General features: G+C 40.2%; 3 protein-coding genes across 7 annotated transcripts in view; 2 read left to right on the top strand and 1 right to left on the bottom strand.

The window, feature by feature from the left end:
• The window catches only part of ntn1b (netrin 1b), a 45734-nt gene extending 37827 nt beyond the window's left edge, over positions 1 to 7907 (bottom strand). The window contains exons 1-2 of one of the 3 annotated variants that reach the window (XM_044331614.1): positions 7505 to 7907; positions 6271 to 7315 (exon numbers count right to left, since the gene is read on the bottom strand). In XM_044331614.1, coding sequence (XP_044187549.1) covers positions 6271 to 7285 — 1015 coding nt within the window. In that variant the 5' untranslated portion in view covers positions 7286 to 7315; positions 7505 to 7907. The other 2 variants (XM_044331616.1, XM_044331615.1) reach the window with 2 other exon arrangements.
• Positions 7908 to 8993: 1086 nt separating this feature from the next.
• On the top strand, positions 8994 to 19515 carry LOC122967127 (phosphoinositide 3-kinase regulatory subunit 5-like). 3 transcript variants are annotated; one of them, XM_044331602.1, is made up of 18 exons: positions 8994 to 9425; positions 12258 to 12372; positions 12907 to 13007; positions 13099 to 13167; positions 13311 to 13449; positions 13616 to 13685; positions 13978 to 14155; positions 14275 to 14446; positions 14667 to 14735; positions 14876 to 15738; positions 16354 to 16479; positions 16969 to 17094; positions 17238 to 17331; positions 17462 to 17538; positions 17653 to 17746; positions 17869 to 17951; positions 18058 to 18176; positions 19107 to 19515. In XM_044331602.1, the coding sequence occupies exons 2-18, from the start codon at positions 12264 to 12266 to the stop codon at positions 19249 to 19251; spliced, it is 2634 nt and encodes an 877-aa protein (XP_044187537.1). In that variant the 5' UTR covers positions 8994 to 9425; positions 12258 to 12263; the 3' UTR covers positions 19252 to 19515. The 3 variants fall into 3 exon arrangements, with proteins under 3 accessions (XP_044187537.1, XP_044187538.1, XP_044187536.1); XM_044331603.1 differs by lacking the exon at positions 8994 to 9425 and adding an exon at positions 10210 to 11411; XM_044331601.1 differs by lacking the exon at positions 8994 to 9425 and having other exon boundaries at positions 11431 to 12372.
• A 1639-nt stretch (positions 19516 to 21154) lies between these two features.
• Positions 21155 to 27853, top strand: pik3r6b (phosphoinositide-3-kinase, regulatory subunit 6b). The gene is made up of 17 exons (XM_044331172.1): positions 21155 to 21569; positions 21671 to 21739; positions 21912 to 22047; positions 22152 to 22221; positions 22330 to 22513; positions 23500 to 23647; positions 23734 to 23826; positions 23956 to 24316; positions 24465 to 24561; positions 24646 to 24765; positions 24945 to 25055; positions 26301 to 26394; positions 26544 to 26617; positions 26735 to 26809; positions 26976 to 26992; positions 27180 to 27278; positions 27370 to 27853. The coding sequence occupies exons 1-17, from the start codon at positions 21384 to 21386 to the stop codon at positions 27500 to 27502; spliced, it is 2067 nt and encodes a 688-aa protein (XP_044187107.1). The 5' UTR covers positions 21155 to 21383; the 3' UTR covers positions 27503 to 27853.
• The last annotated feature ends 61 nt before the right edge of the window (positions 27854 to 27914 follow it).

The following is a 27914-nucleotide window of genomic DNA, read 5'->3' as shown; positions in this document are numbered from 1 at the left end:
AGTTAAGGATGACACATTGGACCCAATTCATTCATTCTGTGTCAGTAATAAATGTTTGCTCAGCGGCTTTATATTAAGAAATTAATACATTTGCAATTTTTTAATGTGTGATTGGTGGCTATATGAACATTATTGTTCCATTATCATGTTATGGCATAGAGTGATGTACACCATCTTAAATTCTTTGTGCTTCAACTCTTTGAACCAATTCAGTACTGCTGTATTATTTTTCAAATAGGGGGTGGCCTTTTTTTTTTTAAGTCAAACATAACGTTAAACTCCCCTCCCCACCCTAATAATTTTCATACAGTCCCTAAGGCATTTCTCACATATTATGAGATATGAGACAAAACAAACAATGAATAAATACTTTGAAAAGTAATTTGAATTTGTTGTTTTTTGCATTAAAATCTCAGGTGTTGGAGCTTCCCACAACACATCAGTTCCATGAATCAGTGCATGGAACTACAGGAATACACAAAGATACAAAACTGGTAATAAAGTCAATTCATTTTCTGAAGTATAGTTAAGGTCTCTAACTTTATCTTTATGTAAAATCAAATTGTTTGTGTGCTTTGAAGATGGTCAGCAGTAATGCAAAAAAAAAGCTGATTTGTAGTTTCCTGTAAAACTATGCAAAAACATAATAAAATTATTTTTCTTACAAATTTCAGACCATCTTTGTGACTTTGTGAACATGAGCTGGAACAGAGAAGCCAGCTCTATACTGAGATGTCACATACAGACAAAATCTTTAGCGGTTTCACTGTGACTGATTTGGAGAAAAGTAATGCCTACCATACACTGAAGAGTTTGAAAAGACTTTTAAAAGACTAAAGTCTGACGCCCTCTCACATCTAAAGAAAATATGTCTAGATTTTGCAAAGACTGGGGATTATGCATAGTCACTATTTGCAAGACTACAACTTGATTCCTTTTGAGATTATTTCCCATCCTGCTTCTGGTGGAAATTTACAAGAAGAAAAACTGTGGAGCAGAAACAAAAGAAGCTTTTGGCCACATCTGCCCTTGTGTGTGCATTGGTTTGCTCTAAAAAAAACAGCCAAAAAGAAAAAGAGAAGCCACAACCCTGGTTGACAGAACAGGGACGGCAAGGATGCATCTCCCCGGAGCCCCCACCTTGTTTACTATCTACCCGGTTTGCTGCTTCCTGTTTGGTGCTGGAAAGAGCGCACCTATTGGTTATTCACAAAAATTATTTAAACATAACTATTTGCATGAGCCAAGACTAAAAACTTCTAGTAATATCAAACATGTTTGATTTTATTGGAACGTCAAGACATGAAAAATACTGATGTTTTATATGACCACCTTACACCAAACGATCGAGATGACAGGAGCACACCACAAACAACTCTAGCAAAACACTCATGATTTTATTCTGACATTGGAAATTTGTCTGTGACTGTGAAATTGCTTAAAAAGTCGTTTGGTATAAGGCCAGCATTAGTAACAACAAAATTTGCCTCAACCTCTGTGAGTGACAGTGGTTTCTGTCACAGTTTCCATAAAATGCATCTCCGGTTTGCTGTTTCTTGTTTTGGTCAGTTTTTCTCCAGACGAGGCTGTCATACGAGTCCTAATAGTTTCAGTGAGTCAGCTGGCTGATAAAGTTCCATGCAATTTTCATGTTTACAAGAATAAGTGCATGAGTCTGCTTTATACTTGATTTTGCAGATTGAAACTAACTGACTGGTTTAATATATTTTGGCTCTAAGGTGACTACCTCCTGACCTGCATTTACTTTCTCTGAACTCCCATTGGTCAAACCATTTGTATTTCCCACCCCAGTGCCCCTGAGCTGTACTCAAGAATTGACATGTTCTAGTTGACTGAGACTCATCAGTCCATCTAACTGGCACTCTGGTCCTGATGGGATTTTCAAGGGTGCCTGACTTTCCATGCTGCTGTACCGTAATGCCAAAAATGTTCCTAAATGTTTCCTAACTTGCAACACACCTGTTTCCTATTAACCACTCCAGGTTGTTTTAACCTAGTATTTGTTTTTTGACATTTTTTTGTTTATTCTTATTTTCTTCTTCAGTACTTCAACTACTATTTCCATGTAATCTTGTTTTGTGATCCGGTTTTATTTAGACTGTTTGCACTGCACATCTGAAGTTTGTAATGTTGTTAAGCTTGTTGTGAACCCATGGTGGAAAATGACTGTTACCCTGTTAATCATTAGTGGGGATCCAAACAAACAACCCATAACAAGAGCAAGACGCTAACAATCACATTTATTTGTTTTCATTTCTGTGTTTTCTCGCATTCAGGGAAATGTTCCTCTCAGATGAGTTTTTTCCCCTGCGTGACCAAAGTCTTTATATGTTTACTACTGGATTTTACTGAATGTGGCTGTTCTGCTTTATTAAACCCCATGAAGAACTTTTTCTTTGCCTTCCAGAATGAGGCCAAAGATCAGAGCCTGTTGAGCTGGTGAGGACTCAGTGTCTTGCTGTCAAGGGGATTGAACCGAGGCTTTCTTGTTGAACATAATCAGTCTCATCCCCAAACCACCTTGCAGCATCTTCATTATAACTCCTCATTATGACACATAAACTTTGCACGCGCAGGCTGTTTTCAATACTGTATTGTACAATATATGATGGTGGTGTATTTAAATGCAGAAACCCATCAAAACAGAAGTCAACACAACAAAAACAACCCCAGAAATAGTGGTGTCCTCCGGCTATTGTTGACTAAATTCATGTGAAAAATCAAAACCCTCAAATATGTCTCGGCTTGCAAATTAAATGGAAATGGCTGCCTCTATCCTCTAGCATTGGCACACAGCAACGGGCCGCAGAATGACAAAGGAGAGCGAGAAACGGGAGAAACAGAAGGAGAGAGGGACGAGAATGAAGGAACCGGTACACCAAAGAACGAGCGAGACAGCGCGACTTCTATTACAAGAACATCTATGACATCATGCTTTACAGAAATTCCTCTCTGCCGTCACATGCGCTGCTGCTGCTGAGCTGAAATGAGACCCAGATGGTTAACAGGCCTGGCTTGGACCAACCTGGCAACCCAGGAGAAGGCGGGCGGCACATTCACCATCAGCAGAAAACAGTGTCAGTAGTCAAAGTCAGCAACACAGACAAAGAAAAGTCCGGCACAGAGACGCCATCGGCCTGCATCTTCAAACCAACATCATGGCTCAATTGTAAAGCAAACAGGAATGTCGATGTAAGATGTGGAGTGGTTTCGTAAATGTGGTGTCTTGTACTATAAGGGTCCGGTTTCTTCCTGCCTGTGTTTCCTCTCTCTCTGAGCTGCTGTCATGCAAGTGGGTTGTAGTATAAAAAGGAAAATAATCTGTTTTCTAAAGGCAGTCTTGCCTTGGCTGATCATGTGTCTAGACTCATTACAAGACTTATAAGCGGCTATAGTACTGATTTTAAAAATGCCTCCATGTGTTTGTGCTTTCAAATCTCTTCCACCATATTTATTACCGAACCTCTGAGTTCTTTAAAGATTTTTATATTCTGCACTCTCTATTTTTAGAGTTGTTGGAGTATGTGCTGCACAGACTGGGAAGAGAGCCAGTAGGCAATTGATACAATCATATCCTAATTCAGCTACCTTGTGGGTGGCAAACATGTCAGATCTTCCTCGCAAACATTTCTCTGTAGGTTTAATAAATGCCAAACACTTTGAGCGGAGCGCAAAGCAAGTGACTTTATGATGAAAGATGCACAGATTTCTAATCTACAAGACAAGATCGCTTGCTGAAATTACAAGTTTCTCTTTAAAAATGTCTTTCTTATCAAATACACATTACACTACAGCCAGATAAAAGCCCGCTGGCCGCAAGGACAGGCATGAGGAGGTGCTGCGCTCTGAAAGCACATCAAAAGTGTTAAAGAAACAAGACCGATTTAACCTCCAGCTGACTCGCCGCTATTATAAAACAGGACATCGCATGGCAGGGCGACAGCAAAAACAAAGTCGAAATTGAACAAGTGCAAAATTACATGTATGAGCAGCCGAGGCTACCATTTTAAACTCGCCTCAAAACCCACTTGGCAAGCAAAAGTTTCCCACAGTTCCCTTCACAGCCCATCAGTCAGGCCGGAGAGGAGAGGGGGCCTGACTGTCAGGGGTCAGTGCTACGCTGAACACGGAGAGAATATGAAGCAGCTGCCTGGGACAGGAGGGCCTGACGTGTCACTATATGTGTGTTTCTCAACCTTATTCATTCCTTCATATAAATGATTATGGCTCAACAGGTCAGACGTGATCATGCATCATCATGTTAAACAGCTTTTCGTTTGCATGTTTCATGAACATATTTGTAAGTCATGCAGTTACAGCTGATAGGAATGTGAAGGTTGCTGTTGCCAACACAAATGCCTCTTGACAAAATGATGGCAACCCTGCATGCAAAGCCATGGGAAATTGACTCTGTCTTACTTCCTTGATGCCTGCGGCCAGCTAGTGAAACCAACTACTCTCCCATATCCACACCTTACTCACTCACTCCTCTCTCAATATCTTCATGTCTTATAGCAGAGAGGAGAAATCCAGACAGATCATTAGCACCAACCACTCTGCATCCCCACTGCCAGACCGTATGGACCCACCGCTCAATGGAAACAACCCCTCCCCTGGGTCTTCTTTCATGCTAAGGTGTCAGGCCACCCTTATTATTTCCTCTTTGGGAGACAAGCTCGGTCTGGTTTTATCTGATGACACCGCTCACACACACAAAAAGCGGGATGGTGAAAGGGGGGCCTCCCACTGACAGCGAGATGGATGCCACAAGTGACAACCTTTTGTTTTAGTAAAATACACTCACATGCTGGCTTTGCAGGGGCGAAAGGCGGAGGCCAAGGGGAACAACTTGTTCACTTGTTCCGTTTGGTTGAGCAAACCGTGGCATTGTCGGAACTTGTTACTTTTCCAGGTTTGGTTCTCTGGAGCTCAGGGGGCTTGAGCTGTTGATATAAGCCCCCCACCCCTCACCCCCCCACCCTTGCTGTGTTGAAAATAAGCATCACAGCTAATACACTCGCTCCGAATAAAAACTTGGATCTGGCTTCAAATTACCTCGCGCTTTGTCCTCCTCCCTGAAAGGCTCTAAAGTGGCAGTTTATACTCTACGTGCCAAAAATGTCAATAAAACCGCCTTAATCACCCATCCAATCTGTAATAGCACCTGCTTATGGAAACACAACACGCCCCAGCAGTCTATCTCTCCAGCTGCAACGTTTCCTTCCTATTAAACCGCTACTACAGTCGGAAACACCGGTCAAAACGCAATTACGCATTCGGACAGGCGCACTTGTTTGTTGAAATGACTTCCTGCCCTTTTTTTCTATTCGGGAATTTAGTCAGGATGTTGATAAAAATCTGGGGTCTACAAAGTGCATACAGTGTTGTTATTGAGCGAATTATACAGTCAGCAGCTTGGGAAATAACACTTAAAATTTCTTATTTTTCTAAGCAGGCAGGAAATATGACGCTATAAAGTACATTGTTTAAAAGATTTTGTGTATTTGGTTTAATATCTTTTTGGTGCCATTATGATAAAGATAATATATAACAATTTATTTAAACTATTTGCAATTTTTAGGCCTAAATTCAAATTAATTTTGTTATATTTTTTGCCAGTCATATGTTTTCTGTGCTTGTTTCAACACAAGTTTACTTTGTTTTGGAATTACATAAATTCTAATATTACCAGCAGAGATTGACAAAGATTGATTAATTTAAGAAGTAATTCAATCAAATGCCTTATAGTATAATATAAACCTAAAATATAATTAAACCCTTGTTTGAATTTAAAAATCAGGATGTTTATTTTTGTCATTCAGGTGATGAGATTTCAGCTCGCGCTTGACAGACGAGGCCTTCCTCTCTCTGAGGTTTTATTTAACCACAATCAATTTAATTATACTCTAATTTAAGGTCACCACCTATTAATCTCGGCCTGTGGTTACGGCACAAACATTTCTTTGGACCAAAGACATTTGAAAATTAAAGAAATATATCTCTTCAGAGGAGACTTAATTCTGTGTTTCATTCCCAGTGAGAAAAATATGTAAATATAAAATTCACGTGGGAGAATCAACAACTGGCTGGTGCGTAATTTTTGCGCGTAACGGCAGGACAAATGTGATCAGCAAAAATGACTTCTTTTAACAGCATCTATTAAATTAATCGAATATTATAATTAGTAAAGACTTATTTCAAATGCTAAAATTATTCCACAGTTAAACGACAAAAGAGGGGATGCCTTACCGACGCACTCGTTGGCTTCTCTGGCCGTGGCGCGCTGCCAGGGTCGGTCATAGTGGAAAGGTTTGCACCTGTCACACTCCGGTCCCGCCGTGTTGTGTTTGCACTCACAAACCAGATTCCCCTCTCTGTCCTTTACACACTTTGAAGCGTGTCCGTTGCACTTGCACCGTCCTCCGACCTGCAGGTCCGACACGGCGTAAAAGTAGGAGTCGCGGGCCAGCTCCGAGTCGTCCTCGTTCTCGTCTCCGAAAGTGTGAAGCCGGCTGAAGATCACCTTGATGTCGGTGGCCGTCACCCAGTCCTGCAGCACCGGGGAGTTGTCGAAGTCGTGCGCCGACGGTCTGCCGTCCAACGTGCTGAAGGCGATGAGCCCACCTGTCAAAGGGTGCATGTCTGTGTGGGAGTCCGTGCAGATGGCTTCTTGCTCGTTCTGCTTGGTAATTGTCGCCTTATTCTGCCTGTTGTACATTTTCTTGCACTGAGTGGAATAAAACTGAAACGGCACCCAGGATTTGCCATAGTCCATGGACTTGTAGATTGCCATGGACTCAGGTCTAGGTGAGCAAAACTGCAGGCTCACATAGGTGACCTCAAACTTTTTACCCAGCGTCAAGGTGAGGGTGACGTTCTGCGGATACTGCACGTAGTTTTCAGACTGCCAGCAGGTGAGGTTGTGAGGGTTGTTGAGGTCTGTTAAATACGCAGGTGGATGGGACTTCTTGGGATCCCCGGCGTCACATGTGTGACAGTCCCTCGTCCTCTCCTCTCCCTTCTCGGTCACCACACAGTACCTGGCGGCCGGGGTGCCGCAGGTGCTGGATACGCGCACGTCCTTACCAAAGGCTGAGTTCACGAAGTCGGGGATGCATCTCCGAGGGTTCCCGTTCTCATCATAGCACGGGTCTGGAGGGGAGGACTGTGCAGCAAACATGCTCAGCCCGTATCCTCCAAAGACCCCCTCGGTCAGCGCAGAAACTGTCACCAAGGTGACCCAAACCTCCAAAATCCTTTGCATTGTAATCCGTGCACCGCAGTGACTCTTGCGCTGAAATGTAATGAAGACAAAAGACGATTAAAATAATCAGAATTAATAAAACGTATTATTACTGGCAATATTAAAGACAAGCACAAAACAATAACACACTTAAATTATGCTCAGAGAGAGAGATGGAAAACTTGGACGCACTAGTGAAGCGTGTAACATAGCTACTAAATGTGTGTGAACAATTCTTACGAGGCAAAGAAAACTCCACCCAGGACACTACCTCGAAATAAACTCCTCAGTCTGAAAGTGTAGCAGAACTCCTAAGAATTTGGAGAACAATCTATCCCGTTTACGCACGAAAAACTACTGCTATGGTTCAGCTTTTCTCCCCCCTATTTGAAATTCCCAAATAAAAATAAAAAATATGGCAAATGCCCAGCTGGCTCTGAGTCTCCCTGCCTCTGTCTGTCCACTCAGTCACACCTCTGCCCACCTCTATCTCTGTCTGTCCCATTCCCTCTCTGTTATAATAGAAAAAAGGGGGTCCGCTCATTCAAAGGAGAGGAGACGGAGCCTTTTGGGTGTCTTTGCGGAGGGAGAGAGAGTAGCGACATCTTCCGGTAGATTATTGGCACTACATGTTAAAAAATGCACTGGGTTGCGCATGCATTGTGATTAGAAGATACAAAAAAGCTAGAGCAACAAATTTATTTATAGTAAAATGCAGCAGATTATTTGGTGTCACTGGTGAGTTATAAAAAAGAAATTATAATGATCAATTGCCCAACTGACTGCAGGTTTTTGCATAGTTCATCAAGCCATATCTTTATGATCAGCTGATGTGTTTAAAGGAAATCAACTGCTGTCTTGTAACCTCAAAGAGGAAATATCCAGGGTGGTTGCAAGTAACTGGCCTACAACAATTGTTTAAAAAATAATTTTGTGTGTGTAATTGTGCAGCATTTGCAGGAGGAAGTAAATGTATTTCCTGATGAGCACATTGTCCTTCTGCTCAAAGAGATGCATACACTAAACACTATTTCAACCCTTTCATTTGGAAGAACTCAGAAACATAGAAAAACATAGTTAATCAGATTAAGGCGTTGTTTTTTCCCAGACGAGCGATTTGAAAAGTGTGTGAAATTAAGTAGTGTTAGCAACAACCGTAATCACCCCTCTCCACTCAAAATGTGTTTTGCTTAACTTGGATGTTTGTACTTCATCATGCAGAGTGTATGATATATGTGCAGAGTTTGACACTAGAAGGCCAATCATGGTCCAATGTGCAACCTCCATGTGTATGTACACTGAAAATGGGCTTTTCAGTGAAGTAGCAGACTAAGCTTTTGAAATGAATAATACATAGATTCTGTATTTTCCTATGAGGAAGAAGGAGGAAATGTGATTATAAGAATTTCTAACAAGGCAATTGAACTTTTTTGTGAAAAAACCATCCCTGAGGATACTGACATTTGATCAATATAAACTTATTAGTCCCAAAAAACAATTTTAAAAAAATAAAATCTCTTTTAAAAAGTTAAACCTGCCAAAATATCAGCATTCCCTTCAGTATCAGTGTTGTTTTCCATGAAAGCAGAATGTTGAATTCAACATGTGGGTACAAAGTTGCATGACAGCAGTAACAGAGTTAACTGCCCTATAAATGTTTCCCACTGAAACTCTGACACCCCTAAAGCATTTTAGTATCACCTAGGATACAAAAAACATTTAGTATGTTATATTTTGCTTCAGGTCATTGGTCAATATTTTTTTTCAAATGATCTTGAAAGAAAAATGATGAAACAAACGATTTCAACAGAGCAAAAGTAGCTTATCATTTCCGTTGTAAGTTCAGTATTTCTCTGCACTGCACTATCAAATCCAGACAAGCCATATTGTTCTAACAAGCTCTAATGTGTCAAATGAGGTTCGTAAAATAAAAGACTCCTCCTACAACATCAGTAGAATGTCTTATGTCATGCACCTCAGCATAAAGACTCATTCAGTTCCTGTTTTGCAGCACATGCTCTCTTGACTCTGCAGTTAGAGGGTCTATTTTTGAAAAGCACCAACACAGGAGGATGTGGTCTTTGTATTGTTTCCCCTTGCTGGTGTGCCTCCGCTGCGGTTGATATGAGATGATCTAGGATACTGATAATTGCAACTATAGGTAAGATTTATATCTCTCTCTGCTGATCAATGCTTTATTTTGCCTCTGTTGTATATTTCTACTCATTTACAGTATGTTCCATGCATCTGCATTATATGTCTAAAGCCTGTTATAAGTTAAACAGAAAGGCCATTTCATATATTTTACCATTTCATATATTATCTCTGTAGTAGGAACAAGACTCTGTTTCACCACTTCCATCAGATATACGGTTACTGCAAAGTGTTTTTCAACCACTGCAGATTTCCTGTTCCCCTTCTTTTAAAAGCTGCTGAAAGCTGTTGTCAGTGCACTTACTATTGACACAACATACAGCATGTTTGGTGAAGTATTAAATGATTATTGAGGAATTGAAAAGTCTCAGTTGTATCATTTTTGCTTAATTGAAAGCAAAGGTAATGAGTATGACCAAGGTCTCTTTAAAGTCATTTGGGAAGCCGCATGTCATCCACTTTGAGCATCATGCCTATGTCACCTCTAATTCCCCTTCCTTGTCTTTCCTTCTTTGCTCCTCTTTAACATGTGCAATTGAAGCAGTACTTGCTTTAAAATAATCCTAATGTTTCAACAAGTCCCTGCAGAGATCAGTATTGTAACATTGTGGCATTAACAGTCTGCATTGGCAGGGTTGGACAATACAGCCTGACTGTATACAATGGAGCAAACACCTGCTTCCTCAGTAGACAATTGACAGGCTTGCTTGTTGAAGCTAGATATGCCAGGTACTGCAAAGCACAGAGCTACTGTCTGTGTTGCCCTGCCACAATAAGATACAGACCTCATGCTTGTCTTCATTGTTTAATATACTGTACATATGTTGTCATTTTTTGTTTTACAGGTAGGGAGTTCAAACTTTATAGACTATTAGACTAATACAACAATCTTGGTTAAATATCATCACCTATAGCCAGTTAGAAAGCCAGCTGAAAGTGGCTGAAATAGCTGAAAGCAAATGGTTGAAATAGATAGCTAAGTGGTAAACAGTTGAAATAACTAGCTAAAAGTGATGAGTAAATAGTTGAAATAGCTAAATAATGGATAAAAGGTTTAAATGTTAGCTAAAGGTAATGGATAAAAGGCTGAAATATTTAACTAAAGGTAATGGATAAATGGTTGAAATGGTCAGCTAAGATAATGGTTAAATGGTTGAGGTGGTTAGCTAAAGGTAATGGATAAAAGGCTGAAATATTTAGCTAAGATAATGGATGAATGGTTGAAATGGTTAGCTAACAGCAATGAATAAATGGTTGAAATGGTTAGCTAAGGTAATGGATGAATGGTTGAAATGGTTAGCCAAGATAAAGGATAAATGGTTGAAATGTTTAACTAAGATAATGGATAAATGGTTCAAATGTTTAGCTAAAGTAATGGATGAGTGGTTGAAATGGTTAGCTAAGATAATGGATAAATGATTCAAAATGGTTAGATTTAAGTGGATAAATGGTTGAAGTGGTTAGCTAAAAAATAATGGATAAATAGTTGAAACATCTATCAGTCAGCCACAGTTCAATTCAATTGCATGAAAAAAATACTGTAACAATATCCACAGTCATATAATTCATAGTGCTAAATAACATCCAATTTAAAATTAGCTCAATTAGCAATGAACACATTTGAACATGTGTGATGGTGTTGGAGTACTTGAGTTCATCTGATATGGCTGTGAGGTTATATCCGAAACAAACCACTGCTCTATCATAATACTGTGCACACTCTTTATTCAATTTGCAGTATATTTTAACTAGAGTAGCTGCAGTTTCTTCAGTTTCTTCCCCTGTCCTGTCTAAAGAAATCTGTGAAAGGATCAGTTTTAATTTATGTTACATTAATGGTTCCAGGAAGGCCCTTTCCTGTTTTGATGGGCACAGATGACCCCAGTTTTCCAGTCGTGCCACTTCATACATTCATCACTGGTTACAGTGACACATTTGCCACAGCTGGGGACAATTATAGCTTCCGTATGCAACATCCCGGAGGCCAAATACAGTGAGGAGTACCAGGAGCAATATTATAATTGAGAAGGATATATCATGGCAGTCTGCGTATGAGTTTAAAGTTATTGAAATTAATGACAAAAGACACTGGAGCAGGCCCTGTCTTGGAAAAATGTGCTTACTGTTTTAAGCCTTTAATTACCCCAATGAAATGTTTTTGTTTCTAAAAATGTCCATTTCATTGTGTGGTCAGTGTGGTTTTAGTTGTTTGTCCGTCAAATGTGTGTGCACCCTAACCACAGGTATTATGTGATCCTAATTCCAGAAAATCTGCGTTAAAATCTGTTTTCGCTACTTGATTGGGTTTTGTACCTTGAGTGTCATTTACATTCATTACTCTAAAACACTTACATACTAATAAAACTAAAAAGGATCAAATAGGAAGTTGTCCTTCTGTAAGATTCATTTCCATGCCAGGCTTGAGTCATACCAAATCTGGAGTCAGCAGCTGATTTTTTGAATGAAAAAGTAGAAGTTGCGGTTGCTTTTTTCGACCAGCTCATCTCCGGTCCACTCATGCAGTCTGTGAGTCACTGGTCTTGGTAGGAAGTGGCAGTCTTTATGCTGTGCACTAACACTGTTGCTGTGGACATTTGTATTTGCATCTGAGTTTGTGCGAGTGAGCCTTTTACTCTTGACTGCGTTTGATTCTCTGAAAAGGAAGAATAATGAATATAACGTGTTGGCAACAGCACTAACAGGAAGTTTGGACTACTGAGGACAGATAATATATTGTTTTACCGGAACACAATAATAGTGTGTAATTCTTCTTCTATTTTTGGCCTTCCTGTCGGTTTATCATCTGTATTTTTCCATCAATGTTGTGATGCCCCTGCAGAAGACGATGCAGAAGATGGAGCAGACCTCATGCACAGAGGATCGTATCCAGCATGTTCTTGAACGCTGCCTGTGTGACCTCGGTCTTGACACCCCTGACAAACAACTCTGGAATGGTAAGACCCAATCACCAGACTTGCTTTTAACTGTAACACAAAAACCATACTCAAAATATGGATTCAGATAACATAAACTGGGTCCTCTTAGTCTGTCAAAGGACAGAATATAAGCTACATCACATAACAATATAATATCAAAACAGAATATAACCTGTTTAATGTAAACTATTTAATCATAAAAACACACAACTAGCAAACTGTTTGGGAACATATTGTTCATCTTATAGAGTCAAATGGGAATTGAAAGTAGTGACACACAGAATGAAGGAGTGACAGAGTGACAGACGGCATGAGACAGTATCATGTTGGTTTATATGTAAGATCAGTTTCGAAATATTTACTGAAACAGCTTCATTCAGAACTTACGCAACAAGAGAGAGTGACGTAATCCTATGGCTGCCAATAAGCATCTTGACTGAATACTTTTCTGAAACTTTTAATGTGTATTTTACAAATGTGTTTACTGCCTTTCATCAGAATGAAACCTAAAAGGAGAAATAAGCAGGTTGTTTGTTTTGTCTCTCTGACTAGCTGGGCTGTGTATAAGCCGCTGGTGCTTAGAGGAACTGGTGAAGAGAGATCCCCACAACTTCCTCATCCTCCTGCAGAAAATTCTGAGGAAAACAAAGGAGGTAAAGAGCTGAAAGATCAACATCATTTTCCATACAATATGAGGAATGAAATTGTGTTTCAGTTCAGGATTCATTTTCTTATCTTTTACAGGTGCTAGAAAAGTGCCAGTATGAACTGGTGGTGCCTCTGACTCTCCTGTTCTCTTCAACCCTCCTAAAAGTGAGTGGGTGTCATTTATCATCAGTAGAGGAACGAGCACAGACTCTTTTTTTTTCAGTTTTGGGGAGAAGTTCTCAATATTAATTGCGCAATAAAATGTGTTTCATTTTGGAAGTCAGTTGTTTCTTCTCTGACTCTTGCAGGCTCCTTATGTGGCTCCAGACTGCAATGTGCTGCAGGAGGCCTACCTGTTGTTCCATGGTTTCCTGTCCTGGCCTGATCCATGCTGCTCTGCCAGTAAACGCCTGCTGAATATCATCCATCAGGAGCTCAGAGCACCAGGTAGCACTGAAAAAAGGCTGAATGCCACCTCACCGCTTTCCTTCAACAAAGGGAGGTTTTGTTGTTGCTCAAGTAGTTTATACACTGTTCATGTATCACTGTGTCCATATGGGGGCGATGTTTACCCGCACAGATATACTAAGCTATCTGTCTACTTTTGCTCTAGGTATTTCCTTTCAAAGACTGGTGAGGACTGAGCAGGGGTTTCCCCCTGAGATTCCCAGCTCTAAAACTTTGTAAGTTCCTTCCTTCACTGAAAAAAAAATATTTATCCTGATCAATTTTTTTCTCATCTCCAATTCTGTTTTTATCGTAATAAACAAATAATTGTGCAGCTCCCAGTAAAAAGGTAAATAGAAAACATTAAACAAACTTGTGTTTCTGCTTCCAGATTGACATACAGTCTAATTTCAACATTAAGTGGTAACATACTAGATCTAGACATATAGATATAATCAGGCTGTACACAAGCTTGAAAAACTTTCTGTTATTTTTACCAGTGATGTGGGTGTATGTGTCTTCCACTAGGACGGTGCTTTTATTGAGCCCAGATGAGGACGTCCCTCCAGAGGTCCAGTCTGTCTCTGAGCAGCTGAGTAGCACCCAGCAGTCGAACAGAGACGTCACCGTCACCCTCATCCTGCACGGCTTTCAGGCTGCGCTGGGCACCAAATATGACCTGCATGCGCTCCGCATTGCCCTGGAGGTAATCAACCAACACTGTGCCTCTTTGTTGATGCACAATTCCTCTTTTTATTTTAATGTGTCTTCCTCAAATGTCTTCCCAAATTTCTTCCTAAAACAAACCCTGCATTGTTCCTCCAGGCAAAGCAGCCTGCAGAGCTGGAGCAGCTCCTGGAGGTAATGACTGACAGCATGGAGACGGCAGCCACCACAGCAGATCTCAGCACAGCTAAACAAGGTCTACAACGCAGCATGGAGAGGCTCAGAGAAAGCCTTGCTGTTCCTGCTTCTGCTGACTGCCACTCAGACACTGGTAAGAGAGAAAATACAAATATAAAATGTCAAGGACAAACTAGATAAGTGACTGAAGTGTTGATTTTGAACTTAAAACTCTAAATCCCATGTCCAGGCTGTTGTAATGAGGAAAAGAACTTATTTCCTGTTGGGACAGAGTTTGTTTGCTAAACCTGTTTTTCAAGATTGAGCTCAAACAGCAGTGCTTCCTTAACCTCCGCATCACCTCCTCTCATTAGGAGCTGTTGAGACTTTCATGCTGCCCTTCCCCAAATGTCACAAAAGCTCCTGGGAAAACGACAACTTTGGTAATTAGTCAAGTTTGAACAGCTCAACACAGATATATTCAAACTTTTTTTTCCACTTAAATTTCTCTCCTATCATCTTTTCTACCTGATGTACATCCTCATGTCTTTCTGCTCTAATTAAGCTCTTTATGTTCATCCAGATATTCTGAATGACATCCTCGCAAGAGAGTATGACCTGGATTCACCTCCAGACTGTTTCCTCAAAACAACAATGGAAGAGGATGATGATAATAATATTATTGACACCAGTGTGGATGAGGAAGACGAGGTGGAGGGAAACAAAGCAGATCACGACTTTCAAAACCACCGCATCTCCACCACATCCTCTTCTTCAAGGGACTCTGTGCTCTCTGGCCACTCTCTGTCCTCCAGCTGGTCTGTGGTCTCTACACCGTCTGGCTCATCCGGTGTAGAGAGCGACTTCAGCGAGGACACGGGACATGAGGACACAACGGAAGGACAGGACAGCCAACCAAAGCCTAGAAAGAAACCCAAAAAGAAATCTAGGTCCCTCTTAGGCGTTGAGCGCTTCTCCTTACTTTTCAAGGCTCCCCGCAGCCCTAACATTTGCCGCCGTGCCCAAAGCATGGGCTTCCATGATGATTACGCCAAAGACTTTCAAAGGACTGGGCCACAGCTCAAATACAAGTCCATGTCCAGACAGGTTCGGCCTCTGCAGGCACCCACTGCATCTACATTTGATCCTCTCTCCCCCCAGAAGCATGTGTGCATCCGCAGGAGGCCAATTCTAAGCTGCGACGAGGGTGATGTGGCAGAGGTGGTCACCCTGTTGCGAGTGGTGGTGTTTGGAGGTGACAAAGAGGTTGGCAGGCTGGCCAGAGCATACAAAGACCTGCAGCAGAAAGAGAGTAAACGTCCCCGACTCACCAAGCAATGCAAACTGCAGTTTTACTTTGTTCCCACCAAAAGGAAAACTACAGGAAGCCCAGGAGGAGCACACACACCAACCGAGGGTCCGGCAGGAAGTTCAACTAAAGCTGTGGTCAGTCTTTTACTTGTATATGTAAATATATACTTGCATAGATAAATTACCACTTTCTAATAAGACACCCTTTATAAAGGTTGTATAAGATGTATAATTAAATGTTGATAAAACATTTACTAATTCTTTATAGATAAGTTATAAGCCATGAATTACTTTTGAGTTGCCAGGTTGTGACTCTGGCTTGTGAGTCATTAATAGTCATTAATAAAGAGTAACAGATGTCTGACTTTCTAATAAACCATCAGAAAGTTACAGTTGTAATGTTAATAAATCATTAATAATAAGGGTCAAAGATTTTCACAGAAGTCCATTGCATGTTTCAATAAGCTGTTAAGAAACGTGGGGCACATTTCTAGAAGATCAGAGGTCAACCCAAAAGTTTATTAATTAATGGATTATAAATGTTTAGTAAATGGTGTATTAACTCTTAATAAAGTCATTATAACTTACTGTTACACCTTTTATAAATCATCATTAGATAGTAGTACATATAATACTGTAATATTTTACCATGCACAGCATTGTTTTCATAGATTCTAATAGCATATTATAATAGCATAATGTATTTAATTGATTGAGGTATTAATACCTTTTATTCCCTCATTCTGACAGGAGTCTACCGACAGTGTACAGGAGGACAGCACAACTGATATAGCCCAGATGTTGGGCATGATGGATCCCTGGTATGAGCGGAACGTCCTCAGTCTGCTCAGTCTGTCCTCTGACGTCCTTTGTCAGGTACCCTTCATACTGGTATCACCGCCTCACTCTGTTCCGTTCATCAACACAATAAGACAAGACAGTAGCTCAAGTGACAAGTGAGTGAAAAGAGGCTTTCAAGTTGCATTATGGGAAATTAAGGATCTAGTATATTTAAAGCTTGATTCGAAATAGGGACTAAAAGTCGTATAATCTAGGCCTCTGCTGCATCAATTTAGACTGTTCTTTCATTTAATGTGTCTCTCACAAGTCCACCAACTTTATGGGGGTGAAATACTAAACGGCTAGTGCAGACTGATGGTGGAGAAATTGGTGAATACTTTTTAAGATAAGATTAAGAGAGAGACTTTATAGTCCCAGAGGGAAATTTGCCTTGGACACACAATGCTGCTGCTGTAATTCAATATTACCACACATCATACATCTCATAAATAGTTGTCATAGTTTATAGGCTGTATTCACGTGTCATTCATGTGTAAATTCATAAGTGTATTCCCTGTGACCCAGGCTAAGGAAAGTGATGTCTCAGTGAGCAGTGGCAGCATGGATCGTCTTCCTCTGCTGGCCGATTTGGTGCTTTATTACTGCAGAAATGCGGACCAGCCTGTTCTGGTGCAGCTCTACCAGGCTGAGGTCAGAGGAGCACCACACACACACACACAGTCTCTCACTCCAGTAAATGCATATGTGAAAGGACACAGTGAAAATCAACTAAATCATATTGGCATCAAACTCTCACTCGCTCACAGAATTAATTTTTTTCTTCCGCCGCACAGCTGACCCTGGCTGGAGGAGAGAAGAGAAGGGAAGTGTTTATTCACTCTCTGGAGCTCGGGCACACTGCTGGAACCAGAGCTGTTAAGGCTATGGGTGAGTCATACTCTGACAGACGTAACCAGACAGCCGCCACACACACACGTACACACACCTACACACACACACACACACACACACACACAAACATATGTACAGTCTGATGTGTTCTTTATTCTTTTTGTAGGTGCTGCAAGCAAAAGGTTTGGAATTGATGAAGAACGGGAGGCTGTCCCTTTAACACTAAATGTTGCCTACAACAAGGTATTGTTCCTGCTTTGACACCCACAGATTTCCTGCTATACAAACAATAACACATATATAAAAGTTCACAGCCAAAGCTATTTTTAAAGCTGCTGTGTCTACGTATGATTACAGGTGGCTGTTAGTGGGAGGAACCAGTGGACCAAGACAGAGATGGTTTGCACATCTATAAATCTTTACAAAGCCTGCAGGAAACCTGAGCAGTTAGGTTTGTGACATTTTTTTCACCATGTGCCAGATTTGAATTGAATTTTGTTGTGACCTTTTTTGTCTTACGTTTGCTTTTGTCTACATTGTGGTTTCTAAGCAAATCAAATCTTGTTTGTCTAGATTCAAGAGTAGAAAGTCTGCAGCTGACGATGACAGAAGTCCTGAAGAGGCAGTGCTCCAAGTCTAAAAAGAGCTACAACCAGGTGAAGGGTGGTTTTACGCATTCAAACTAACCACAATCTCACACACCCCCTCCCTCTGAAATACTCCTTCCTCACACTTCTTCTTTCTCCAACTTCCCTCTGGCAGCACATCTCAATGTCAGAGGTGAAGGTGGACAAGGTGCAGGTGAACGGTGGAGATGATGGGACAACTTTTTCTGTGTGTCTGGATCAGGATGAGAAGAAGTTCATCCAAAGTGTCACCAGGTATAACAAAGCATCACTGCTGACTAGTCACAAAAGACTTTAAAAAAGGGAAATATTCCTCCTACATTTTTCCAGTGGTGGAAGAGGTATTTTAATCAAATTAAAAGTACCAATACCACAATGTGAAAATACTCCATTACAAGCCCTGCATTTAAAATTGGACTTAGGTCAAAGTACTGAAGTATTAGCAGCAAATGTACAAAAGTACCATAAAGTCTCAAGTAAAGGTTCTGTGAACAAATGGCCCTGTGACTGATTCATCAATAGGTACAGTAGTTAGACAGTGTAGTGCAATGATTCCCAATCTAGGGGTCGGGCCATGAAAGGATCACAAGATAAATCTGGGTTGTCATGAGATGATTAATAGGAGAGGAGAGAAGAATTTTTGCTTTTTTTGAAATATGGGGTCATTTTACCCTCTTTGAGTCTCTATATGAAACCATGTGAGAAGTTTAGAGGGGAAATCTGTCTTTGATGGAATTACTAACAAACCATAGACAGCTGAAATGTGACAAGAGGCCCTAACTACACACTGCTTTTTTGTGAGGGGTCATAAGCCAAAAAGGTTGGGAGCCACTGTTTTAACCTCTGACAATGTGTTGTATTTTATGAGTTTATCAAGTGCTTTGCAAGTAAAATCCTATTTGAAACATAACTAGAAACCACAGCTGTCAGATAAATGTAGTATAGTAAAAAGTACACTATTTACCTCTGAAATGTGGAGTAGAAGAGTGGAAGTATAAAGTGGCACAAAATGTAAATATTCAAGTAAAGTACAAGTACCTTGAAATTGTACTTAAGCACAGTATTTGAATAAATGTACTTGGTTACCTCTCATCACTTCAGATCTATAATGTTACAAGTGAGTCATAGCCTCTGCATGCATTAATCAGACACACATGTTGCAGTGATGCTCTGTCTTGTCTGCAGGTGTGAGGTGTCTCTGTGCTGTAAACCAGGAAGCAGTTCAGACTGGAGGTGCTACAAGCCCTCACCAGGCCAAGTCCAGCCTCTGCACCCATCCTACTGCTCTCTGCTCTGCCTTCCCATCACCTCTTTCACCTCATGTCCCTGACACACGTCATACTGCATTCAACCATGGAAGTGATATATCATTTACACAGGCACGTAACACAGGATGGACACTTAATGTGGTGCAGAGATATACTGATTACTTGATTACTATTGTGTACGTTCTGTTGAGGTATAACAGAGTAAAACCCTTCTTTAATAAAATAAGCTATTTATTTTTACTTGATAGCACTGAGAACCTGTTTTTTTATGTTTCAGAAAATATACATTTTGTCATGTTTTTATACAGTTTGTCACACGACTGCAATAAAATCATATTGCAATCAGCTCTGTCTTTTTTTTTTGTCACTATGTAGACAGTGACTGCCTTTTCTGGACTTCCTCTGTTATTCACACCCTGTCTCACACAGTAAACCAAAGTAATACCTGCCATTAACAAGTTATTCCGCTAACATGTAGCAGCAGTAGACGATCTTCATCCGTTTTCAAATTCCTCTTCAGACATTTACAAGAGCAGAAGCTGCGGTGGTAAGTTCTGCATTATTGCAGACAATGTAACTTAGTTCATTTGCATTAGGGTGATTGTTTGGTTGTTCATAGTAACATTTAATATAGTGTATTTCCACTTCATCGCAAACAGCACAGCAATGTATCAGATGATGTTTCTATTGTCTATCTTAGACTTGCGCAGATGGTTTGTGTTTGTAATCATTGTTCACATGAAGTTTTGTCAGTTTTTGGGCCCCTAGAAAAAAGTTTTAACCTCAGTAATTCATTTCAGAGTTTTAAGGACAAATGCAACATTGTCATCTTTGAACTTTTACTGACAGGAGATAACAACATCAGGCATGACAGACTGAAATCTGTTGAAAGTGAATATGGCAGATTTTCTTGGTTTTCATGGTTGAAGCCCATGTTGCTGAAAGTGTGACTATCTTGAAATTCACACAATGGTTGATACCACGGGTAGGTGCTTTCATTTCCCCTTAGATTATTTTAAATTGTTCCATAAAAAAAACTTGCTTTGCTGGTTAAAGCTTGGACCCTGGGAGTGGCAGAATGTAATAACAATGACAATGGCATGTTGATGATACTGATATTCATTTTTAGCTGATGTGGCTCTCTCCTCAACTGTGGAGTTCAGCCTGTACAACAACGTCCAGTCTCTTCTCAGAGAGACAGACAGCCGAAGTGCTTCCCAGAAAGGTAGCAACAACTGAATAAGGCACCTAAAGGCAAAAAAGTTTGAATGCAACCAATAATATAATTAATTATTTATAACATGTCATCTTTGTGTAGAAAAAAGTAACATTTACTGGCACCAGTACTTTCAAAAAAAAGGTTTGACATTTTTGGAAATAATCTTATTCACTTTCTGGCAGTGAATTAGCTAGATGAGAAGACTGGTACCCCTCTCGTGTGTCTGGTATAGTTACCACCAGCACACAGTTAGCTTAACTTAGTATAAAGACTGGGAAAAGCTTGCCTGGCTCTGTCCAAACAATGCAAAACGTGCCTGCCAGCACCTCTTAAGTTCACTAATTACAACATTTTATCTAATTCGATTAAATCTTACAAAAACCAAAACATAAAAATGATGATTCACTGTTCTGCGAGGGGATTACTTTGTGTTCCAAACCATTTCTTTGCTGGGAGCAGTAACTTCTTGGAGACTCCACTGGTTACCTGGTGAATGTTCAGAGCCAAGAAACATCACCCCATAAAACCACAAATTGAAGTTTTTACACTAACTTTTTTGTATGGGTTAAGTAAACAAGATATAATGTGGTAATTAGTGAGTTTTAGAGGTGCTGCTACGTGGATCTTGTTTTGTTTTGTCTCTGGATTGCACCAGGCTAGCTGTTTCCTCCTGTTTCCAGTCTTTGTGCTAAGCTAAGCTAACTTCCTGTTGGCTGTAACCTACAGTTAAACAAATGAGAGTGGCATCAATATTTTCATGTAACTCTTGGCAAGAAAGTGACTAAGCTGGTGTAGCACTTTGTAAAACCTTTAAAAACAACACACTTTTGTGGCTTCAGCCTGTTTCAAGGGTCTTAGAACAAGTCAAATCTCCATATATTATCAAGCTGGTGTCACTCGTGTCAATTAAAATGATAAAATGTTGGCTTTGTAGGAAAAAAATGAAATAATCAACACTAGACTGCCTTCAGAGTAATGGCTAATCTTGTTTCATCTGACATGCTGTGTGTTGTGCAAAACAAAATATATAGAAAACGACTGTCTGTCTGCTCTGCAGGAATGCTAAGGTGGAATCTTCAAAAGAAGATGGAGACTCATCCATCCTGCAGCGTCTTACTGATCAAAATACTGGTCAAAGAGCTGGAAAAGATGCTAAAAAGGGTAGGCAATGTTTGTCCCTCAACTCAACTCTTTTTAAAAAAGGTGAAAAAGCTAATGAAAAGCTGGTTTTAATGTAACATTTTGTCTGATGACTGATTCAGATCCATAAAACACAATCGTACACACATGTCATCCCAGTGCTGCACATGCTCTACTATGTGGTTATTCAGGTAAGACTCACCTGTGTGACTGAGTTGATAATATGATATTGTTCATGTAAAGTCAAACAGTGCTTTTTACAGTTAGAAATAGTGTGTAGATCAACAGATAGTTGAATTATTAAATTATTAAATTATATTATTAGTATTTTCTGTCTTACTGGTTTGCTTTTCTGTATTCCAGTCAGGTGCCATGACTCCTACCAAGCTTTATCAGAGAGTATCCAAGTGTTTGATGAAACTGCTGATCTTACCGTTGCCTTACGCTGCTGTGGCCCTGAGCATTCTGAGGAGCATCAAGATGGAAATGACCACACCAGGTATTATGCATCAATGAACACATTTTCAGACAGCTGAAATCAGATACTAACAATACCTCGCATACACTAAACACTGTTGACATTGACAGTCCTTCTCTCAACAGGCTCCTTATATCAGAGGAGAGTCATTGCAGAGCAGAACTTGAAGAATAAGCTTTTCACTTTGCAGGAAAAGTGAGTATATATCCTTTGAGTGACTTTGAAGCAGTTTAACACTGGACAAACTCATTTTTTTTCTTACAATCATTGTCTCCTGCTTCCCCATTTACTGGTTTCCTCCAGGGTGTTTGTGCTTGCAGACCTAGCTGTGTTTTCTGCTCCACTGGAAGCAACAGTAATAGCAGACTTGGAGGCGTCCAGCCTGCACAGGGACACACTATCACAGAAGAAAAATTTGGTGCTACGTGTGCTGCAGGCGGGGCTGGAGACAGCATCCCAAAGCTCCAGACTGGTTCAGGCTCTTGGGGTAGGAATGTCTATGAAGACGCTTTAGACAAAGCCTTTGGACAGAAAGAATGAAATATCTTAAAAATATTGGACAGTTTGCCATTAAAATTTGCTACAGACATTCATGGTCCCCAGTGGATGAAGCCTAATGATTTTGGTGATCCCCTGACTTTTCATCTAGCACCACCAACATGTTTCCATTTGTGGTTTTAAGTGAAATGTCTCAACAACTATTGGATGGATTGCCATTACATTTGGTACAAACAGTCATGCCCTCTTCTGGATGAATGTAGTACCTTTGGTGATCCCCTTATTTCTCTTCTAGAGCCACCATCTTGTCCAAATTGTTGTTTGTCCAGTACTTTGCTTCATAACCAAATACCTGCAAAACTAATGACATTCCCATCAGCCTCAACTGTATTTTGCATTGAAGGTGCAGTGTGTAGAATTTAGTGGCTCTAGCGGAACAGACACGGTAGAAATGGAATATAATATTCATAAGTATGTTTTAATTAGTGTATAATCACCTGAAAATAAGAATCGTTGTGTTTTCGTTACCTTAGAAGAAGCGCCCCTTATATCTACATAGGGAGTGGTTCCTCTTCCCACCATGTTTCTACAGTAGCCCAGAATGAGCTTTAGAGGCAGATTTCGTTACCTCTGGAAAGAGCCAGGCTGTTTCCAGGCTTTGTGCTAAGCTCAGCAAACTCCCTGCTCGGTTTAATCATATATCTAACAGATGAATATGAAAGTGGCATCAATATTTTCATCTAACTCTCGGCAAAAAAGCGAATAAGACATATGGTGAACATGGTAAACAGTATACCAATAAACATCGTAGGCATTGCCATTACCATGCTTAACATTTAGCTCAAAGCATTAGCCTTTCAGAGCTGCTAGCATGACTGTTTAGACTTCGGGTCAACATGCACACATGTTTGTATTGTTATCAGTGTTTCCTTATTTTCGTTTGCCACCCAGACATGTGTTTTTTGTGTGTTTCAGGCTATAGAGGACCATATGGTAGAGAAATATTTCCAGGAAGTGGTCCTAGCTGTGGAGCAGAGTATAAAGCACAGAGCAGGTGGTCATGCAGACTATCTGAACAGACTACAACACATTTACAGAGACATTTTGACTGCCTCTAAAGAAGGTGTGTGTTCTTCATCTGTTCTAGCACACATTATGAGTATGAGCAGAGGAAAGAACATTTTGACAGGATTTACCCTGTTTTCTCAGAAATAACCGAGGTAGATCATGGCTCTGTGTGCAACACTGCAATGCCCTTTCCAGAGATCAACTTCCTCTTGTGGGACAATGAAGAGGATCTATGTGAGTCCAGCAGACAAACAAAAATTTCCACTACCATAAGTTTCTGTTTATACAAGTTCCATGACTAAATAAATGTCACAAAGGCTGCTGCTGCAGTTGAAATGCACATTAAATGTATCTTCCCTAAAGGGAATCTGCTGGCAAACTTCGCCCTGGGTTCCTCCCTTAACTCCAGTGTTGATGAAGAAGAGAAGGACAAAAGAGACTTGGTTCACTCTGAAGACAGCGGGATAGAGAGAGATCTAAAGGAGAATGACTTTGATGACACAGAGCAGCCCACAGACAGAAATCCTTTTCCAGCATTCACACGGAGAAATGCCTTTAAGAGCATGAAGCCAGCAGATAAATTGAGCCTAATGAGGGAGAGGATAGAAGCGTTTCTTGGAAACTCTCCTGTGTTTAAAGAAGAGCGGAGTCACACAGCACGGGTGGTGGTAATGGGGGACGATCGGGTGCTGGGAAGGCTCACCAGGGCTTATCAATCCATCCGGTGAGCGGATGGTTTTTCATGAGTACTCTCTTCCAAATAGTGCCACAGCAAAATATTATATGTTCCTCAAACATTTTCTGTATTTTGTAGGTGAATTTAATTAGTACCTTCAGCTTTTCACTTATTGTTTACCTGCATTTCCCCACAGAGAAAGAGAGTCAAAACATCTTATTTTGACCAAGAAACTGAACCTACAGTTATACTATATCCCAGTTACTGATGTGGAGCCTTCACTTAGTTCATCTGTGAGTCACTCAAAGCAACACTAACTGCTTAGTGTGAATTTATTAAACTCTATATGACCCTGCAACACCTCTTATTCCTCATAGGACATCCCATATCAACAGGAAGGCAGTTTGTCTCTCGCCTCCTTATTGGGAAAAGTGGACCCTTGGTATGACAGCAACATCAACAGTCTGGGAGCCACAATCCCCAAACTTGCTGGAATGGTAACTTGTTGTAGAAATGACATGTCATTAGCTGTGTGCAGGTTGTTGATGTGTATGTTGGAGATTAAAGGAGGAAAGAGATGCAGAGATAGCAAAAGACCACATGAGGCATTAAAACAACAGTCTACAGCCATGCTAGCAGCTGATACCTTCTTTCTTCTGTGATCTCTCTGCTGCAGGAGTCTTATCACTGCAAGCCATCGGAGCGTAACCTCTTCCTACTGGATAGCCTGTGTTACTACCTTCGCTGTGGGATCCAGCCAGTCAACCTGCCGCTCTACTCTGTTAAGGTACAGTGCAGCTCTCATTTGTATACTGTAGATATTAAAAGTCACATGTATGTAAATGTCAGCAGTAGATATCAAAGGTGGCTTTACATATTTCAACAGAAGAAGTAGAAACACCACATCACAGGATTAGGAGTACATTTTGTTAAAGGTAGAGTAATGGGGTATTTATTGAGGTAGGCCTATTGCTAGTTTTACTTAAAGCTGCCAATCAATATATTTTTTATATTAACAATGGATCAAATGACTATGTATAATGTGAAAGGGGCCGTCTGTAGTGATGAACCTAACTCTGCAGTTTCCCTCAGTTCTTCAGAGGTTTTTACCCTCTTTTAGCTAATTGTTTTGATTTTCCAGCCCACAAACTCCACACTCATCACCCTTTTTTCCAGCAGTAGCAGGCAGCTATTTTCATCTAAAAAACTCAGATAAATTCACTGTGAACTACCAGGCCAGTACCAAATGTCAGACTGACAGAGTTAGCAACTAGCTCAACCAAACCAGAGCTAAAAAAGAGAGTGAATATATGACTTCTATTCATCTGGTGGACAAAATCACGACTGCAAATGAATACTAATGTTGCTCTGTGTCTGCTGGATCTGTAAATATGCAACTCTGTTAAGACATTCACCTAACAACTCCATTTCATAAGGTGATACACAGATGTAAATAAAGTTTTGAGCTTGTAGTGTTGCCCCCTAGTGGCCAAACAAATGAATGAATGCAGTGTGTAGAATTTAGTGGCCTCTAGCAGAATGGACTTGACAGAAATGGAATATAATATTCCTAAGTATGTTTTAATTGGTGTATAATCACCTGAAAATAAGAATTGTTGTGTTTTTGTGACATTAGAATGAGCCCTTTATATCTACATAGGGAGCGGATCCTCTTCCACAGTGCCTGCCATGTTGCACCGCCATGTTTCTACAGTAGCCCAGAAACCAAACACTGGGTCTAGAGAGGGCCTTTCGCCTTTTGAGTTTTTGACTTTTGTGGCCACCGTAGGTTCTCCTACACGCTTGGAAGGGGAGGGGTATTCAGTTGGTCGCAATTTGCAACCTCACCGCTAGATGCCACTAAATCCTACACACTGGTCCTTTAAGTAAAGAATTTAAATATCTTCTCCGTTACTGGGCAAAACACAGTGCATAGTGCAGTGTAGTCTGGAGGTGCCAAAGTGACTGTGGAAATGATTTACTGATGCTGCACATGTAGTTCCTGGTTTGACTGAATACAGTATGTGTTTAGATGACTTGCTCCAGTTCTGTGGTGGAGGAAGTGTTTGTGTCCCGTCTGGAGGCAGACATCCCAGAGTTCAGACACCATAAAGAAATATTTTCAAGTATGTTTCTGAATTTCTTTCTCTCTTTTGAGTGTGTGTGTGTGTGTGTGTGTGTGTGTGTGTGTGTGTGTGTGTGTGTATGTGGATACTGAAATAAATGTGTTAACATTATAGTTACATATAGTAAAGTGAGGTGTTATCTTTGACAGAGGAACGCTCTGCACGCCGAAAGAAGTCAACAGTGGAAGTTTTGGGGGCAGTCATCTTAGTCAGTTACACAAAGGTACAGTCCTTCTTATAAGTAGACATTATTAATATTGTAATATTTCATCTTTAGTATTATCATCAACATTAGGACTTGGGCTAACTAAGGCCATCTTTATTTTTACATCCTCGTCAGATCTCTTTAAGCAAGCGAGAAGTTGTGAAAGGAGAGGCACTCATGACATGTGGCGTGGTGATTAAATCAGAGCTATAACATCTGGTCTTTTGGCCTTTTGTATGGATTTGTATTTTTATTTTGTTGACAGCTTTATTCAGTGTAATAATAAGCCCTCAAAGATTTGTAAGATTATCTTACTTCCTATTGGTTTGAAAAAACAAACAGTATATATATGAATAATCTTTTTCACTTTGCCTAGGTGAGGATTACCTTGCTGTAAGTTTTGACAGTATGAACCCAAAATACAACACAATAAGAAATTATTTACTTCTACACAATATAAGCAAATTTGATCATTTTTAAATGATTATTGCTATTATTATTTGTTGTACCATTTATCTATCTATATCTTATCTACCAAATCTATTATACAAGTTGTTAAATATTCTACACCTTTTCATAGAAGATCCAAACCCGAAACATCAGCATCAAGACAGTGGAGAATCGAACACTCTGTGTGTCTGGACAAAGACTCTCGCAGGACATATACTGATGTTCAACGGTAATTTATGACACTACAGCATCTCTGTTTTACATTTTTTCTATTTCACCTCAAGCAAATTTTAATACGCTTTAATGTCACTCCATTACAGATTAGAAATTTCCCCGTGCTTGGACCCAGTATGCAGCATCCAGTCCTGCAACGAGCAAGAGTCGCTGCTGAGCAAGTATTTGAACAAAGTCCTGTCACCTCCCATCAACACCTTCACTGGTGTGACGTACTGAGGGACATCACCTGACTATTTCATGTATACTGACATTGCATACTGCTGTACACAATGCTCTGTCATGTTGCATAATATTCAGTGTATTATTTTTCATTTTGTTCTTTTGTATCTGTATTATAAAGTGTTACCTTTATTGTACAACACAATCTGTTATAATTACAGTTTACTTGGGATGATTCCTATAAAGGATGAGTTCACTGAGGTGCTCAGTTCATTAGAAAGACAGATGTAGAGTTATAAGTTTGTATTGGGAGAACTAAAGCATCAAAACCATGTGACGTGAATTCATGATGTGTGCTGATTCCACTCAAATTTAAAAATTTGGTAAATAAACTGACCCTCAGCTGAATATGTTTCTCTCATATAAAAGAATTATTCTCTTACTTGCACAGAGAAAGTTGACTTGAACA

The sequence above is a fragment of the Thunnus albacares genome, chromosome 17 (genome assembly GCF_914725855.1).
Source record: "Thunnus albacares chromosome 17, fThuAlb1.1, whole genome shotgun sequence".
Taxonomy (NCBI): Eukaryota; Metazoa; Chordata; class Actinopteri; order Scombriformes; family Scombridae; genus Thunnus; species Thunnus albacares.
This window is presented reverse-complemented; position numbering and strand designations above follow the sequence as displayed.